Source organism: Bufo bufo, chromosome 1 (assembly GCF_905171765.1).
Source record: "Bufo bufo chromosome 1, aBufBuf1.1, whole genome shotgun sequence".
Lineage (NCBI taxonomy): Eukaryota > Metazoa > Chordata > Amphibia > Anura > Bufonidae > Bufo > Bufo bufo.
In genome coordinates this window covers 792963576-792982207 of record NC_053389.1, presented here as the reverse complement: position 1 = coordinate 792982207, position 18632 = coordinate 792963576, and the positions used below count along the sequence as shown (strand labels likewise).

The 18632-nt window shown below is 46.2% G+C and overlaps 1 protein-coding gene across 4 annotated transcripts in view; it reads right to left on the bottom strand.

The window, feature by feature from the left end:
* DNASE2 (deoxyribonuclease 2, lysosomal) overlaps positions 1-18632 on the bottom strand; it is a 66994-nt gene that overhangs the window by 2848 nt on the left and 45514 nt on the right. The window contains exons 1-6 of one of the 4 annotated variants that reach the window (XM_040415033.1): positions 15470-15493; positions 12695-12803; positions 11700-11871; positions 5191-5263; positions 1407-1568; positions 1133-1330 (exon numbers count right to left, since the gene is read on the bottom strand). In XM_040415033.1, coding sequence (XP_040270967.1) covers positions 1133-1330; positions 1407-1568; positions 5191-5263; positions 11700-11871; positions 12695-12786 — 697 coding nt within the window. In that variant the 5' untranslated portion in view covers positions 12787-12803; positions 15470-15493. Of the gene's footprint in view, positions 1-1132; positions 1331-1406; positions 1569-5190; positions 5264-11699; positions 11872-12694; positions 12804-14842; positions 15017-15301; positions 15403-15469; positions 15494-18632 lie in introns of those variants that run through there. The other 3 variants (XM_040415032.1, XM_040415030.1, XM_040415031.1) reach the window with 3 other exon arrangements.

Here is an 18632-nt window from a genome sequence, read left to right as displayed (position 1 = left end):
CTGATCCTCTTATTACCCTGTAACATCTTATTACAGTAACCCGGCTCCTGATCCTCTTATTACCCTGTAACATCTTATTACAGTAACCCGGCTCCTGATCCTCTTATTACCCTGTAACATCTTACAGTAACCTGGATCCTGATCCTCTTATTACCCAGTAACATCTTATTACAGTAACCCGGCTCCTGATCCTCTTATTACCCTGTAACATCTTATTACAGTAACCCGGCTCCTGATCCTCTTATTACCCTGTAACATCTTATTACAGTAACCCGGCTCCTGATCCTCTTATTACCCAGTAACATCTTATTACAGTAACCCGGCTCCTGATCCTCTTATTACCCCTGTAACATCTTATTACAGTAACCCGGCTCCTGATCCTCTTATTACCCCTGTAACATCTTATTACAGTAACCCGGCTCCTGATCCTCTTATTACCCCTGTAACATCTTATTACAGTAACCCGGCTCCTGATCCTCTTATTACCCCTGTAACATCTTATTACAGTAACCCGGCTCCTGATCCTCTTATTACCCCAGTAACATCTTATTACAGTAACCCGGCTCCTGATCCTCTTATTACCCTGTAACATCTTATTACAGTAACCCGGCTCCTGATCCTCTTATTACCCTGTAACATCTTATTACAGTAACCCAGCTCCTGATCCTCTTATTACCCTGTAACATCTTACAGTAACCTGGATCCTGATCCTCTTATTACCCAGTAACATCTTATTACAGTAACCCGGCTCCTGATCCTCTTATTACCCTGTAACATCTTATTACAGTAACCCGGCTCCTGGTCCTCTTATTACCCTGTAACATCTTATTACAGTAACCCGGCTCCTGATCCTCTTATTACCCTGTAACATCTTATTACAGTAACCCGGCTCCTGATCCTCTTATTACCCCTGTAACATCTTATTACAGTAACCCGGCTCCTGATCCTCTTATTACCCCTGTAACATCTTATTACAGTAACCCGGCTCCTGATCCTCTTATTTACCCTGTAACATCTTATTACAGTAACCCGGCTCCTGATCCTCTTATTACCCCAGTAACATCTTATTACAGTAACCTGACTTCTGAGACTATTATCAGCCGTTTCACATCCCAATACAAACAATTCTCACCATCTCCAAATCTTCCATCTTTGGCAAAACTTGTGAACTGCTTGCCACCAGCTGAGGTCAGGGTGACTTGCCGATTCCATGGTGATTTAGTTACTTTCTTCTTCATTGCTGCAGACATTAGGTCAGGTAGGTCGTCACTGAAGGTACTGGGAATTGAGGAGTCATAAGGGGTGATGGTGTTGTACATGAGCTGGGTGCCTACGACACATAGAAAATGTATGAACATCAATTCTTCCTGACCTGCAATATGTGTAAAGCTTTGCTCGCTACTTACCAATCTCTATGAACTGTGCATACGGGTAAGTGACGCAGATGAAGGACTGACCATTTTTAAAGGCATTTGAGGGCCAGTCATACTTCTGGGAACTCAGTGGTGGGAAGTGAGGGGTGCTGTGTACGAGCCAGAAGCCTTGCTTTTTGTCGAGGAGAACGACACCTGAAAAGAGATGATAAAAGGGTGTCATGTTCATCATCAACGTGCTCCTTTTATGATATCCTGACATCTTAAGATGGCATGTGGAACCAGATTTCTCTGGAATGTACTGGTCAACACTGACATAATGCTGCCAGTGTTATCCAATACATTCTAGAACTGTAAGGGTTACGTAGCATCATAAATCAATATAATGCTATGCGACCCAGGCAGTACTGGAAGCTCAGGATGGGTGTTGCGCTGCGAGTCTGCAGCGTGACACTAGCTCTTCTGAAAGGGGCCTTAAAGGGGTTGTCTCACTTCAGCAAATGGCATTCATATTGTAGAGGAAGTTAATACAAGACATTTACTAATATATTGTTATTATGCATATTGCTTCCTTTGCTGGCTGGATTCATTTTTCTATCACATTATACACTGCTTGTTTCCATGGTTACAAACCATCCTGTAATCCAGCAGTGGTGTCCGTGCTTGCACAATATAGGAAAAAGCACCAGCCTATGTGCGCTCCCATGGTCCCAGCCACCAGAGAGGCTGACGCTTTTTCCTATAGTGTGCAAGCACGACCACCACTGATGGATTGCAGGGTGAAAAAAAGCAGTGTATAATGTGACAGAAAATTGAATCCAGCCAGCAAAGGAAGCAATATGCATAATCACAATATATTAGTAATTGCCTTGTATTAACTTCCTCTACATGATAAATGCCACTTACTGAAGTGAGACAACCCCTTTAAAGGAGAAATCCACTGAAAATGTCAGCCCGCTGTATTGGTGGTAGTCTGTTTGGCATCTTCATGGAGCAAGTCATGATTGCATGACCACGTCTCCTTCATTCTTGAGACTGTGGTAGAGGCAAGTACACAATACTCGCCTGGTGCTATTAAGCAAGAATTTAGGGGGAAATTAATCAAGAATAGTGTGTGCTGATATCCAGAGCGAGGTGCAGCCCTCGTCAGAAATTAGGTGCCTTCTCTGGCAGTCCGTGCACCAGAACTGAAATTTACGGCAGTCTTCATTTACACCAGAAAACTGGCTAAAAGAAGATAAATGTGCCGAGCCCTTCTGGCCCTGCCCTCACCATGCACCATTCTCGTGGGACGGCATACAAATGCCACTTGTGACAAAATTTTGTCACAGTGGCATTTAAAAAGTCCAAACACTTTGGGACATGGTGATGATAAATCTCTCCCTTTAGTGAATAGTGCACAGAAACATAAAATCTTAAAGGGGAAGTCCACTAAAAATATCCGACCAAGATAAATTAGGAAGAAAAATGTCCGAACATGCTAAATTAGGAAGATCGTGAATAGTCCGCAGAAACTTAGCATATTAACCATTTCACATCCGGACCATTTCCCCCTTCCTTACAGAGCCTAATTTTGCAAATCTGACATGTGTCACGTTATGTGGTAATAACTTTGGAACGCTTTTACTTATCCAAACCATTCTGAGACTGTTTTCTCGTGACACATTGTACTTCATGACAGTGGTAAATTTGAGTCGATATATTTCACCTTTATTTATAAAATAATCCAAAATTTACAAAAAAATAAAAAAATTAGCAATTTTCAAAATTTCAATTTCTCTGCTTTTAAAACAGAAAGTGATACCTCATAAAATATTTATTACTTAACATCCCCCATATGTCTACTTTATGTTGGCATCATTTTCGAAATGTCATTTTATTTTTTTAGGACATTACAAGGCTTAGAATTTTAGAAGCAATTCTTAAAATTTTTAAGAAAATTTCCAAAACCCACTTTTTAAAAAGGACCAGTTCAGTTCTGAAGTCACTTAGTGGGGCTTACAAAGTGGATACCCCCATAAATGACCCCATTGTAGAAACTACACCCCTGAAGTTTCTCAAAACTGATTTTACAAACAAGAATTAAAGGAAAAATGGAGATGACATTTCAAAATTTTACTTTTTTGGCAGATTTTCCATTTTAGTCCATTTTTTTCTTTAACACGTCGAGGGTTAACAGCTAAACAAAACTCTATATTTATTACCCTGATTCTGCGGTTTACAGAAACACCCCATATGTGGTCAGAAAACTGATGTAAGGGCACACGGCAGGGCGCAGAAGAAAAGGAACGCTGTATGGTTTTTGGAAGGCAGATTTACCTGAACTGGTTTTTAGATGCCATGTCCCATTTGAAGCCTCCCTGATGCACCCTTGTAGTAGAAACTCCCCAAAAAAGTGACCCCATTTTGGAAACTAGGGGATAAGGTGCCAGTTTTATTGGTACTATTTTGGGGTACATATAATTTTTAATTGCTCTATATAAAAAAAATTGTGAGGCAAAGTAACCCAAAAATTGATATTTTGGCACAGTTTATTTTTTACAACATTCATCTGACAGGGTAGAGCACACTGCACATCCGCAGCCACACTCCATCCAACACTATGGGAGTTTTAAAAATACAGTGCTGGCTCGATTATTTCATAACTCCCATAGCAGTGAACGGAGAGCATGTGCCATTAAAGCCCATCTGTCAGCAGATTTGTACCTATGACACTGGCCCGACCTGTTACATGTGTAGTTGGCAGCTGAAGGCATCTGTGTTGGTCCCATGTTCATATCTGTCCACATTGCTGAGAAAAATGATGTTTTATTATATGCAAATGAGCCTCTAGGAGCAACGGGGGCGTTACCATTACACCTAGAGGCTCTGCTTTCTCTGTAACCTCTGCCTGGTCTTGTCAAAGTGGAGAGGACGCGGCAGTTGCAGAGAGAGTGGAGACTCTAGGAGTAATTGTAATGTCCCCGTTGCTCCTAGAGGCTTCAGCTGCCAAGTGCACATGCAACTGGTTAGCCAGTTTCATAGGTACAAATCTGATGCCCTTTTACCCTTTCTACCCCAGAGGTTTTTTTGTTTGTGTTTTCGTTTTGCGCTCCCTGCCTTCCCAGAGCAATAACTTTATTTTTATTTTTCTGTTCACATGCGGGATAAGTTGTACTTTCCAACGCCACCATTTCATATTGCATATGATGTAGTGGGAAGCAGAAAATGAAATTAAAAAACAAAACAAAACTATTCCGCCACAGTTTTAGGCTCCATTCACACTTCCGCAATTCTGTTCCGCATTTTGCCCTTGTTCGGGGCCCTAGTTCTCATGATTGGTGGGGGTCCCATTGGTAGAACCCCCACCGATCTGTTCTCCCCTATCCTGTGGATAACTTGTACCTACCAGAATACCTGTTCAATATCAGAGATAGGCCAACCTCTTTAAATGCACCAAGTGCGGGTCCACGTTACTCTGTGCACCTTTTCTCCTCCTTCATCCTCTGCCAGCTCTTCTTCTTCTTCTTGATTGACAGGGCCAGGCAAAATGACTATGCAGGAACCTTTCATTCAAGAAGGAAAGGGAAGGGCTGGCAGAGGAAGCAGGAGGAGTGAGGGTGACAGGGTGATTTAGGCCAGCCCATTTAATTTTAGACTAGGGCTACGGTAACAGGGTGACCAATAGTCGTGGTGAAAACCAGTATTATTGCAACCTTACGGGCCACCTAGTAACCATCACAAGAGGTCCGGACCCTAAGTGCTACTGCTTCAGCACAAGTGTTCTCCTGTGGTTATATGTAGAATGGTTAAGAATCGGGGTGACGTGTTTGGGCACCTTTGGTGTGGCCACGGATGGCATTGGATCCATTCACAGGAGGCTGGTCATTGTACAGCACATAAGCCACGTTCTGTAAGGCAAAGATAAAACTTAGTACACTTGAAAAATAAACATGAAGTGAAATAAATTCCAGTAATTCAGCATAATCACAGAGGTGCCGGATTATACAACATAATGTGAGCGGATACAGATGTAGATACACAGCCAGGTCTAATACAGACTAAGGGTTCATTCACACGTCCGTAGTGTATTGCGGATCCGCAATACACCCCCCATAGAACTGCCTATTCTTGTCCGTAATTGCAGACAAGAATAGGACATGTTCTATTTTTTTTCCGGAGCTGCGGACCGGAAGATCGGGGGCGCGCTACGGAAATGAGGACAGCACACTGTGTGCTGTCCGCATCCATTCCTGCCCCATAGAGAATGAATGGGTCCGCACCCGTTCCACAATTTGCGGAACGGATGCGGACCCATTCTGTGGACGTGTGAATAGACCCTTATCCTGCTGCTCTGCTGACACACAGGCGCCATGCTGCCTCAGCAACGTGAGCTCAATGGCGGCCCATCATTATACTTCTGCCAATCTGGCATCGGGACTCATTATTTGATATGCTGGACTAGCAGGATTTAGAGAACACTGGGTGCCAGACTACTGGACCTTTACTCCATAAGTACATACACTGCGTGCAGAATTATTAGGCAAATGAGTATTTTGACCACATCATCCTCTTTATGCATGTTGTCTTACTCCAAGCTGTATAGGCTTGAAAGCCTACTACCAATTAAAGAGGACCTTTCACCGATTATTACACTATGAACTAACTATACAGACATGTAGAACGGCGCCCAGGGATCTCACTGCACTTACTATTATCCCCGGGCGCCGCTCCGTTCTCCCGTTATGCCCTCCGGTATCTCTGCTCACTAAGTTATGGTAGGCGGAGATTCCAGTCACTAAGTTATGGTAGGCGGAGTCTGCCCTTGTTCTGCTCTAGCGCTGGCCAATCACAGCGCAGAGCTCACAGCCTGGGAGGTTATTTTCTCCCAGGCTGTGAGCTCTGCAATGCGATTGGCCAGCGCTAGAGAAGAACAAGGGCAGACTCCGCCTACCATAACTTAGTGAACGGAGATACCGGAGGGCATAGCGGGAGAACGGAGCAGCGCCCGGGCATAATAGTAAGTGCAGTGAGATCCCCGGGCGCCGCTCCACATGTATGTATACTTAGTTCATAGTGTAATAATCGGTGAAAGGTCCTCTTTAAGCATATTAGGTGATGTGCATCTCTGTAATGAGAAGGGGTGTGGTCTAATGACATCAACACCCTATATCAGGTGTGCATAATTATTAGGCAACTTCCTTTCCTTTGGCAAAATGGGTCAAAAGAAGGACTTGACAGGCTCAGAAAAGTCAAAAATAGTGAGATATCTTGCAGAGGGATGCAGCACTCTTAAAATTGCAAAGCTTCTGAAGCGTGATCATCGAACAATCAAGCGTTTCATTCAAAATAGTCAACAGGGTCGCAAGAAGCGTGTGGAAAAACCAAGGCGCAAAATAACTGCCCATGAACTGAGAAAAGTCAAGCGTGCAGCTGCCAAGATGCCACTTGCCACCAGTTTGGCCATATTTCAGAGCTGCAACATCACTGGAGTGCCCAAAAGCACAAGGTGTGCAATACTCAGAGACATGGCCAAGGTAAGAAAGGCTGAAAGACGACCACCACTGAACAAGACACACAAGCTGAAACGTCAAGACTGGGCCAAGAAATATCTCAAGACTGATTTTTCTAAGGTTTTATGGACTGATGAAATAAGAGTGAGTCTTGATGGGCCAGATGGATGGGCCCGTGGCTGGATTGGTAAAGGGCAGAGAGCTCCAGTCCGACTCAGACGCCTGCAAGGTGGAGGTGGAGTACTGGTTTGGGCTGGTATCATCAAAGATGAGCTTGTGGGGCCTTTTCGGGTTGAGGATGGAGTCAAGCTCAACTCCCAGTCCTTCTGCCAGTTTCTGGAAGACACCTTCTTCAAGCAGTGGTACAGGAAGAAGTCTGCATCCTTCAAGAAAAACATGATTTTCATGCAGGACAATGCTCCATCACACGCGTCCAAGTACTCCACAGCGTGGCTGGCAAGAAAGGGTATAAAAGAAGAAAATCTAATGACATGGCCTCCTTGTTCACCTGATCTGAACCCCATTGAGAACCTGTGCTCCATCATCAAATGTGAGATTTACAAGGAGGGAAAACAGTACACCTCTCTGAACAGTGTCTGGGAGGCTGTGGTTGCTGCTGCACGCAATGTTGATTGTGAACAGATCAAAACACTGACAGAATCCATGGATGGCAGGCTTTTGAGTGTCCTTGCAAAGAAAGGTGGCTATATTGGTCACTGATTTGTTTTTGTTTTGTTTTTGAATGTCAGAAATGTATATTTGTGAATGTTGAGATGTTATATTGGTTTCACTGGTAAAAATAAATAATTGAAATGGGTATATATTTGTTTTTTGTTAAGTTGCCTAATAATTATGCACAGTAATAGTCACCTGCACACACAGATATCCCCCTAAAATAGCTAAAACTAAAAACAAACTAAAAACTACTTCCAAAAATATTCAGCTTTGATATTAATGAGTTTTTTGGGTTCATTGAGAACATGGTTGTTGTTCAATAATAAAATTAATCCTCAAAAATACAACTTGCCTAATAATTCTGCACTCCCTGTAAGGTAATGAAATACTGAAATCCTGGTGTTAACCCCCTTAAAGGGGCTGTCTCCTCAGGGATAGAGCATCAATATCAGATCTGCGGGGATCCAACACCCAGCACCCCCACTGATCAGCTTTACGAAGGGGCCGCAGCACAAAAGTCCTCAACACTCTGACTCCATAACTGCAGAGTCCAGACCTCCTCTACCATTAACATCAGCACAAAACCTGTGCTGTGCCGGGAGCTTCATGGCATGGGTTTCATGGCCGAGCCGCTGCATGCCAGCCTCACATCACCAAGCAAAATGCCAGGCTTCAGATGTAGCGGTGTAAAGCACGTCACCCGGTGTAAAGCAGTTCCGGGCGCCGGACAGGTGGTAGGTTCAGTAGCTTAGCCCTGCTGCGGGCAAGTAGCAGGCCTGAGATGGCTTTGTTTACCGGAGCAGTGGATGCAGTGTATCGGCGACGAGCTGGGCGTGGAGAGGTGCGTTGCATTGCTTATGCTTATATTGCTGCCACCAATGATGGGGGGGGCACACTGCCCACCAATGATTTTAATACCAGGGGGGGGAGAGGGCGCACTGCCGACCAATACATTCCCGGCACCCGACCTCTGACAGGGAGCTGTGATCACATTAAGGCCTTGTGTGACCGCATTGCGGCCGGCTAACTATATTGTGGGGCAGGAGGGGGCGTAGTGGTCTGTTGAAGTGATTGGCACCATAACCATGCCCAACGGCTGCAATGCGATTGGCTGCACAAGATCGTAAGGCACATTATGCCTGCAATCCAGTCCAAACAAAATGCTGCAAGCAGCATTGTGACCGGACCTCAGGCATATTTGTGCCTTGCGATCCCGTGCATCCGATCGCTTGCGGCTGTGGCTACGGTGCCATTCACTTCAATCGATCGTCACGCCCCCTCCTGTCCCACAACATAGTGAGCCGGCCGCGATGTAGTGCATTCTGGACAGAATCATCTGGTGTGAACGAGGACTAAACTTAGAGTCATTTCACACCACAAAGACTGGAACGCAAGCCAGAAACCTCCCTGCATAAGGAAGCGTGGCGCTGCGTGGAAAAATGGTTTTGATTTAAAATTATTTTTTGTATCAGGACAAGTAGATTGTCCTGAAGGACAAGTAGTTTTTGGGGGTTTTTTCACACCCCTGTCAGGGGTCAGCTCCTTAGTCCCAGTGAAGAGAAACCTTAATGTTTCAGCAGACCAAGACATTGCGGACAATTGTATGCTTCCAACTTTGTGGGAACAGTTTGGGGAAGGCCCTTTCCTGTTCCAGCAGGATTGTCCCCAGTGCACAAAGCATAAAGCCATGGTTGGGGGAGTCTGGTGTGGAAGAACCTGACCGGCCTGACCTCAACCCCATCCAACACCAGAACAGAGATTGTGAGCCAGGCCTTCTCCAACATCAGCATCTGACCTCACAAATGCTCTCCTGGATGAATGGGCAAAATATCTCACTAACACCCTCCAACATCTTGTAGAAAAACTTCCCAGAAGAGCAAAGGGGGAACAACTCCATGTTAATGCCCATGGATGTAGACTGGGACATCATAAGAGCTCCTGCAGGTGTAATGAGTAGGTGTCACCATACTTTTCTCCATGTAGTGTATATGCCAGCAAGGCTGTGTAGATATTGATGTACTGGTTTACTGTATACCACGCAAGGTCTCCATGACAGTGATCGGGAGGCCTGCTGTTATCAGAATCTCTCAGTGGGGCAGCCTCAGGCTTTGGGCCTGTAACTTCAAGCAGTGTATCTCTACATGGAAGTGACATATTCAAATATGTTTTTCACAATTGTAACGTACACTAAAGGGATTTTTTACATTAGTACTCCACGGCTCTCACGTATCGCTGTGCTCATCACTTTCTCAGCAAAATCTGCCCTGTGGTCAGGAAAACCGACCTGCAGCGAGCGTCATTTATGGGAAGTACTACTAATTGTGAAAGCAGAAGCTTGAAGGGAATATTTCCAGCAAACATATTGCCCAATATATCGTCTACAGGGATGCCACATAGTATCTGCCCGGCATATTATGGACTCCAATGCCAGCCTGACCATGGGTCTAATGAACAAACTCACGGCATCACAGGGCTCTATGGATGGGATTGGCACGTACAACAGACATCTACGGCAGCAGGGTCTACAGAGACCTTCTTGTTCTAAAACTCCACACCAACACTAATATTAACTATGATTACAAGTCTATTACTGGATTACAAGGATATACAGATTCATGTATATATTAAATGGATAAGTAGAAAATTAAAACTACACAACGTACATTCTGCCGGTCTACAGCTGCCACTAGGGGGAGCTCACTGAAGACAGATTCATACAGCTCTGAATAATAACTCAGTCTTCAGCCAGCTCCCCCTGGTGGTGGCTGTAGGCAGCCAGAATTTGATGGTTTAAAAGGGTTCTTTTGTTTCTTCCAAATAAAGTTTAAAGGGGTTGTCAGAAGCAGGCAAGCGTAGGGTAGGCCGTTAATATCAGATGGGTGACCCACCAATCAGATGCAGTACCTGAACATGCGCTGCAGCCTCTTCATTACCAGATACTGTGCCATACATACCATTGGCAGCTCCTACAAAACGCCTGGCACTGCTACCACTTCAAGCAGCTGATCTTTAGGGGTGCAGGGAGTTGAACCCCCACTAATCTAATATTCACGGCCTATACTAAGGACAGGCCATAAAATTAAAGTCCCAGATAACCCCTTTAAAGAAGACCTATAACTTCTCCTGACATCTTTTGTTTTAGCAACTATTTAACCACACACCCCTCAATTCTAAAGCATCTATTCTCATGTCTCTATGATGTCCCATTCCTGTATTATTCCGGCTAGAAGTTATGAATAAATTGCTATAAGTTTTCAGAGAAGCACCTGGGTGTTACAAGTTAGGTGGGGGTGTCCCTGCAGTCTGACACCAAACAATCAGTGTTGCCAGTGTCAGACTACGCAGGGACACCCCAACCAACTTGTAACACCCAGCTGGACCTTCCCCACAAACTCCTTGAAATTAATTAATAACTTCTAGTAAGAATAATAGAGGAATGGCCCAACAGAGTCGTAAGAATGGATGCTCCAGAATTGGTATTATGTGGGGAAGGGGATGGGGGGGGGGGGGGGGGGGGGGGGGAGTAGTTAGTAAAACAGACATGTCAGGAGAGGGGACAGCTGCACCTTAAAGGGGTTATCTAACTCGTATAATGCCACCCAAAATGCCCGGGCCCCTCATACTGGACATACTTACCCGGCTCCCCAGAACCCACGTCGCTTCTGATGCCGGCACGCCCACCGCTGCATCTCCCTGTCACGTGGAGCTAAACATCTGGGGACGGGGTGGGGTTTGGAGCAGCCAATAGCAGGTTGTGACAGGGACAAGCCTCCAAAGCATCACCCCCAATGCTAGGGAGGGCCGTTCCCGTCGCGGCCTGCTATTGGCTGCCCAACCCGACGTCGGATGCTTTGATCCGCACGACAGGAAGATGCAGACGTGGCATCAGAGTGTCGGGGAGCAGGGTAAGTATAACCTGTATGTGGGGCCCGGCCATTTTGGGGGGGGAAGGGGCGGCATTATAGGAGTTAGATAATCCTTTTAATCATTGTACAATGAAAAGTTCTGAAACATCTCACCATTTTGAGGATCTCTGCCTCCTGTAAGTGAATGAAAACATTCCTACTTCCAAATGCTGTACAGACCTAGCCCTGCTCACAATTAGCACCTAAAGTCTACAGTCTGTAGACAGGCAGATTGCAGTAGAGTACAGTATTACCTTTGACTTAGAAGATCGGTAGAGCTGACTGAGCGTGCTTCCCACTGCGCTTTCTGTGCTATTTATTAGTGCGGCCCCGTGCACCCATCCCCCGCTGTCACTGTCTTGGTACATGTATTTCAAGCCGTCCTCAGGGGTGTGATCTAAATGAGGCAACTTGTAGACAATGAACCTGGGGGGCAGAAAACGGTATTAATCATAACTGCAGAGAAAAGCGTGTCCTAGGAGAAAGTGTCTCCTACACCTGGAGAGCGGCGCAGTGGCTCAGTGGTCATCGCTGGTGACTTGCGGAGCTAGGATCAAATCTGACCAAGGACAACATCTGTATGGAGTTTGTATGTTCTCCCCGTGTTTTGGGTTTCCTCCCACCCTCCAAAGACATACTGAAGGGACCTTAGATGGTGAGCTTAGAGTGGTCACACTATGGAACTCCCTACAAGTGAAGCCTTTACCTTAAAGTGGTTTTCCAACTTTTTTATACTGATAACCTACCCTCTGCATAGGTCATCAGTATCTGATCGGTGGGGGACACCCGGGACCCCCGCCGATCATCAGAATAAGGTCATATCATTAGAATAAAAATTGAAAAACCCCTTCAAATTAAAAAGAGGGCGAAAGTTTTTATGGAAAAATAAAAACCTAAAGGAGAACTCCACCAAATGATTATGGACTATTGCCTAACAATGAGCAGCGGTGTCACACTGGAGGGGGCATAATGTGAAAACAAAGCCAAATACTTTCCAAGCTGACAAAAATTTGTGAAAAAATTTGCATGTGGCAAATTAAACCACATCGCACCCTAATGCGGGTGGAGGGATTCTGACTGGTTATGGGGCACCCTTCACATATGAGGTTATGAGGTGTCCCCCCCCCCCCCCTCAGTACTTAGGGTGCTGTATCACTGGTAAAAACCCGCTTCTATTTGTCATAAAAGTTTTATGATCCTCTGTGTCCCCCGTGAGGAGGTCTTGGAGAAGACAACTCAAAGAACTCACCAGTCTACAGGTTGTCCATGGTCTCCATAGCAAGAGATGGCGGCAGAGCAGAGACAGGGCAGGATGAGGCTCATCAGGATCTGGAGAGGCATCTTATGGCCGAAGGATTCTGAGGAGAAGAAATGAACAGTGGTCAATGTATCTAACGAAGCTGTATGAGCAAGGTCTGAGGACCACCATTCTAGTAAGAGGTCCTAAAGGTATGACCCACATCTATTCTGTAGGTATGTCATACATGTCTGACTAGAAAACTAAGACGACATCTGTTGTGGAAACCTGACAGGTAAGCCCCAAGTCCTACTGTCATGGGCGGTAGTAATGACCAGCGCCCAACTGCTGGGTCCACCGCTGGCCATGGAGCATTGTATCTAGAAGGCTCCTGGCTCCTTCACTCTCAGGTTTGAAAACGTATTCTATGGTATGCAGAACCTTACACTACACACCTCAGCTGCTGCAGAACCTTACACTACACACCTCAGCTGCTGCAGAACCTTACACTACACACCTCAGCTGCTGAAGAACCTTACACTACACGCCTCAGCTGCTGCAGAACCTTACACTACACACCTCAGCTGCTGAAGAACCTTACACTACACACCTCAGCTGCTGAAGAACCTTACACTACACGCCTCAGCTGCTGCAGAACCTTACACTACACACCTCAGCTGCTGAAGAACCTTACACTACACACCTCAGCTGCTGAAGAACCTTACACTACACACCTCAGCTGCTGAAGAACCTTACACTACACGCCTCAGCTGCTGCAGAACCTTACACTACACGCCTCAGCTGCTGCAGAACCTTACACTACACACCTCAGCTGCTGCAGAACCTTACACTACACACCTCAGCTGCTGCAGAACCTTACACTACACACCTCAGCTGCTGCAGAACCTTACACTACACGCCTCAGCTGCTGCAGAACCTTACACTACACGCCTCAGCTGCTGCAGAACCTTACACTACACGCCTCAGCTGCTGCAGAACCTTACACTACACGCCTCAGCCGCTGCAGAACCTTACACTACACGCCTCAGCCGCTGCAGAACCTTACACTACACGCCTCAGCCGCTGCAGAACCTTACACTACACGCCTCAGCTGCTGCAGAACCTTACACTACACGCCTCAGCTGCTGCAGAACCTTACACTACACGCCTCAGCCGCTGCAGAACCTTACACTACACGCCTCAGCTGCTGCAGAACCTTACACTACACGCCTCAGCCGCTGCAGAACCTTACACTACACGCCTCAGCCGCTGCAGAACCTTACACTACACACCTCAGCTGCTGCAGAACCTTACACTACACACCTCAGCTGCTGAAGAACCTTACACTACACGCCTCAGCTGCTGCAGAACCTTACACTACACACCTCAGCTGCTGAAGAACCTTACACTACACACCTCAGCTGCTGAAGAACCTTACACTACACGCCTCAGCTGCTGCAGAACCTTACACTACACACCTCAGCTGCTGAAGAACCTTACACTACACACCTCAGCTGCTGAAGAACCTTACACTACACACCTCAGCTGCTGCAGAACCTTACACTACACGCCTCAGCTGCTGCAGAACCTTACACTACACACCTCAGCTGCTGCAGAACCTTACACTACACACCTCAGCTGCTGCAGAACCTTACACTACACGCCTCAGCTGCTGCAGAACCTTACACTACACGCCTCAGCTGCTGCAGAACCTTACACTACACGCCTCAGCTGCTGCAGAACCTTACACTACACGCCTCAGCTGCTGCAGAACCTTACACTACACGCCTCAGCCGCTGCAGAACCTCCTAATACACGCCTCGGCTGCTGCAGAACCTCCTAATACACGCCTCAGTTGCTGCAGAACCTCCTAATACACACCTCAGCTGCTGCAGAACCTCAGAATACACGCCTCAGCTGCTGCAGAACCTCAGAATACACACCTCAGCTGCTGCAGAACCTCTGAATACACACCTCAGCTGCTGCAGAACCTCAGAATACACACCTCAGCTGCTGCAGAACCTCAGAATACACACCTCAGCTGCTGCAGAACCTCAGAATACACGCCTCAGCTGCTGCAGAACCTCAGAATACACACCTCAGCTGCTGCAGAACCTCAGAATACACACCTCAGCTGCTGCAGAACCTCAGAATACACACCTCAGCTCAGGTCACTTGCTCTTGGTGTCGGCAAATCTAAACCGAGGTGAACACCCAGAAACTAAAAAGAAATGTAAAGACTCAGACGCCAGGCGGTCGGATACACGGAGAGTTCGCTCTCTCACAGATCTATGTTCAGAGGTGACTAACGCCGGCCTCCATGACCGCACTCACTTCCCCTTATCTAGTACTGCTTCCCTCATGTCAGCTTTACCCACAACAGGACGGTCACAGGAGGAGTGTGCAAAAGTCTAGGCACCCTGCTATACCATTAGGATTGATAGCCTCTGATGACAGGTCCAGAGAATTGTATACTGGAGTTCCCCTTTAAATCACAATTCTCTAGTACACTGTTGAAAACAAACTAATGCAAACTGAACAATTGCTGCCCTTTACATACCATCAAACCACCTGTATGCAAACTGAGAACATTATAGGATTGCTACTTATGCAACTGACCAAAGTTGAGCTAGATACAAGCAACCAATGCAAATAACCAGAACACAGTCTAGCGCCGCCAAGTAAAAAGCGACAGCACAGCACACTGCATGTGCAACACAAAGTACTCATCCAGTCCCCCGACAAACGTTGCTAAAAACAAGTCTCCTTAGAGCGCATGCGCATTACCTCTTGGTCGCCAATAGTATTCACAACGCGCCTGCGCACAAAGCCGGACTCGGTGTTCAGCGCATGCCCAGTGCGCGTCACCAGTTTCCCGCCTTTTTACGTGAATGGATTCAGTGGTTGTCGGAGCTGCTGTTTTTGTTATACCGGGGAGCGGTAACGGGACGAGCAAGGACGTTTATCACATATGTTAGATGTGCTGAGCTGAGGATAAATGTGAGAGTAAAAAGGAGCTAGATGAAGGCATTATATCGTGCTACCACATGAATACTTGTGAAAAACGAATCTCATAACAGTGTGCACCATCCACATATCTCCTCATAACAGTGTGCACCATCCACAAATCTCCTCATAACAGTGTGCACCATCCACAAATCTCATAACAGTGTGCACCATCCACAAATCTCCTCATAACAGTGTGCACCATCCACATATCTCCTCATAACAGTGTGCACCATCCACAAATCTCCTCATAACAGTGTGCACCATCCACAAATCTCATAACAGTGTGCACCATCCACAAATCTCCTCATAACAGTGCACCATCCACAAACTCCCCATAACAGTGTGCACCATCCACAAATCTCCTCATAACAGTGTGCACCATCCACATATCTCCTCATAACAGTGTGCACCATCCACAAATCTCCCATAACAGTGTGCACCATCCACATATCTCCCCATAACAGTGTGCACCATCCACAAATCTCCTCATAACAGTGTGCACCATCCACATATCTCCTCATAACAGTGTGCACCATCCACAAATCTCCTCATAACAGTGTGCACCATCCACAAATCTCCCATAACAGTGTGCACCATCCACATATCTCCCCATAACAGTGTGCACCATCCACAAATCTCCTCATAACAGTGTGCACCATCCACATATCTCCTCATAACAGTGTGCACCATCCACAAATCTCCTCATAACAGTGTGCACCATCCACATATCTCCTCATAACAGTGTGCACCATCCACAGATATCCTCATAACAGTGTGCACCATCCACATATCTCCTCATAACAGTGTGCACCATCCACAAATCTCCTCATAACAGTGTGCACCATCCACAAATCTCATAACAGTGTGCACCATCCACATATCTCCTCATAACAGTGCACCATCCACATATCTCCTCATAACAGTGTGCACCATCCACAAACTCCCCATAACAGTGTGCACCATCCACAAATCTCCTCATAACAGTGTGCACCATCCACATATCTCCTCATAACAGTGTGCACCATCCACAAATCTCCCATAACAGTGTGCACCATCCACATATCTCCCCATAACAGTGTGCACCATCCACATATCTCCTCATAACAGTGTGCACCATCCACAAATCTCCTCATAACAGTGTGCACCATCCACAAATCTCCTCATAACAGTGTGCACCATCCACAAATCTCCTCATAACAGTGTGCACCATCCACAAATCTCCCATAACAGTGTGCACCATCCACATATCTCCCAATAACAGTGTGCACCATCCACATATCTCCTCATAACAGTGTGCACCATCCACATATCTCCTCATAACAGTGTGCACCATCCACAAATCTCCTCATAACAGTGTGCACCATCCACAAATCTCCTCATAACAGTGTGCACCATCCACAAATCTCCCATAACAGTGTGCACCATCCACAAATCTCCTCATAACAGTGTGCACCATCCACATATCTCCTCATAACAGTGTGCACCATCCACATATCTCCTCATAACAGTGTGCACCATCCACATATCTCCTCATAACAGTGTGCACCATCCACATATCTCCTCATAACAGTGTGCACCATCCACATATCTCCTCATAACAGTGTGCACCATCCACATATCTCCTCATAACAGTGTGCACCATCCACATATCTCCTCATAACAGTGTGCACCATCCACAAATCTCCCATAACAGTGTGCACCATCCACAAATCTCCCATAACAGTGTGCACCATCCACAAACTCCCCATAACAGTGTGCACCATCCACATATCTCCTCATAACAGTGTGCGCCATCCACAAACTCTCCATAACAGTGTGCACCATCCACATATCTCCTCATAACAGTGTGCACCATCCACAAACTCCCCATAACAGTGTGCACCATCCACATATCTCCTCATAACAGTGTGCACCATCCACAGATCTCCTCATAACAGTGTGCACCATCCACAAATCTCCCATAACAGTGTGCACCATCCACATATCTCCTCATAACAGTGTGCACCATCCACATATCTCCTCATAACAGTGTGCACCATCCACAGATCTCCTCATAACAGTGTGCACCATCCACAAATCTCCTCATAACAGTGTGCACCATCCACAAATCTCCCATAACAGTGTGCACCATCCACATATCTCCTCCTAACAGTGTGCACCATCCACATATCTCCTCATAACAGTGTGCACCATCCACATATCTCCTCATAACAGTGTGCACCATCCACATATCTCCTCATAACAGTGTGCACCATCCACATATCTCCTCATAACAGTGTGCACCATCCACAAATCTCCCATAACAGTGTGCACCATCCACAAATCTCCCATAACAGTGTGCACCATCCACATATCTCCCCATAACAGTGTGCACCATCCACATATCTCCTCATAACAGTGTGCACCATCCACAAATCTCCTCATAACAGTGTGCACCATCCACAAATCTCCTCATAACAGTGTGCACCATCCACAAATCTCCTCATAACAGTGTGCACCATCCACAAATCTCCTCATAACAGTGTGCACCATCCACAAATCTCCCATAACAGTGTGCACCATCCACATATCTCCCCATAACAGTGTGCACCATCCACATATCTCCTCATAACAGTGTGCACCATCCACAAATCTCCTCATAACAGTGTGCACCATCCACAAATCTCCTCATAACAGTGTGCACCATCCACAAATCTCCCATAACAGTGTGCACCATCCACAAATCTCCTCATAACAGTGTGCACCATCCACAAATCTCCCATAACAGTGTGCACCATCCACATATCTCCCCATAACAGTGTGCACCATCCACATATCTCCTCATAACAGTGTGCACCATCCACATATCTCCACATAACAGTGTGCACGATCCACAAATCTCCTCATAACAGTGTGCACCATCCACATATCTCCTCATAACAGTGTGCACCATCCACATATC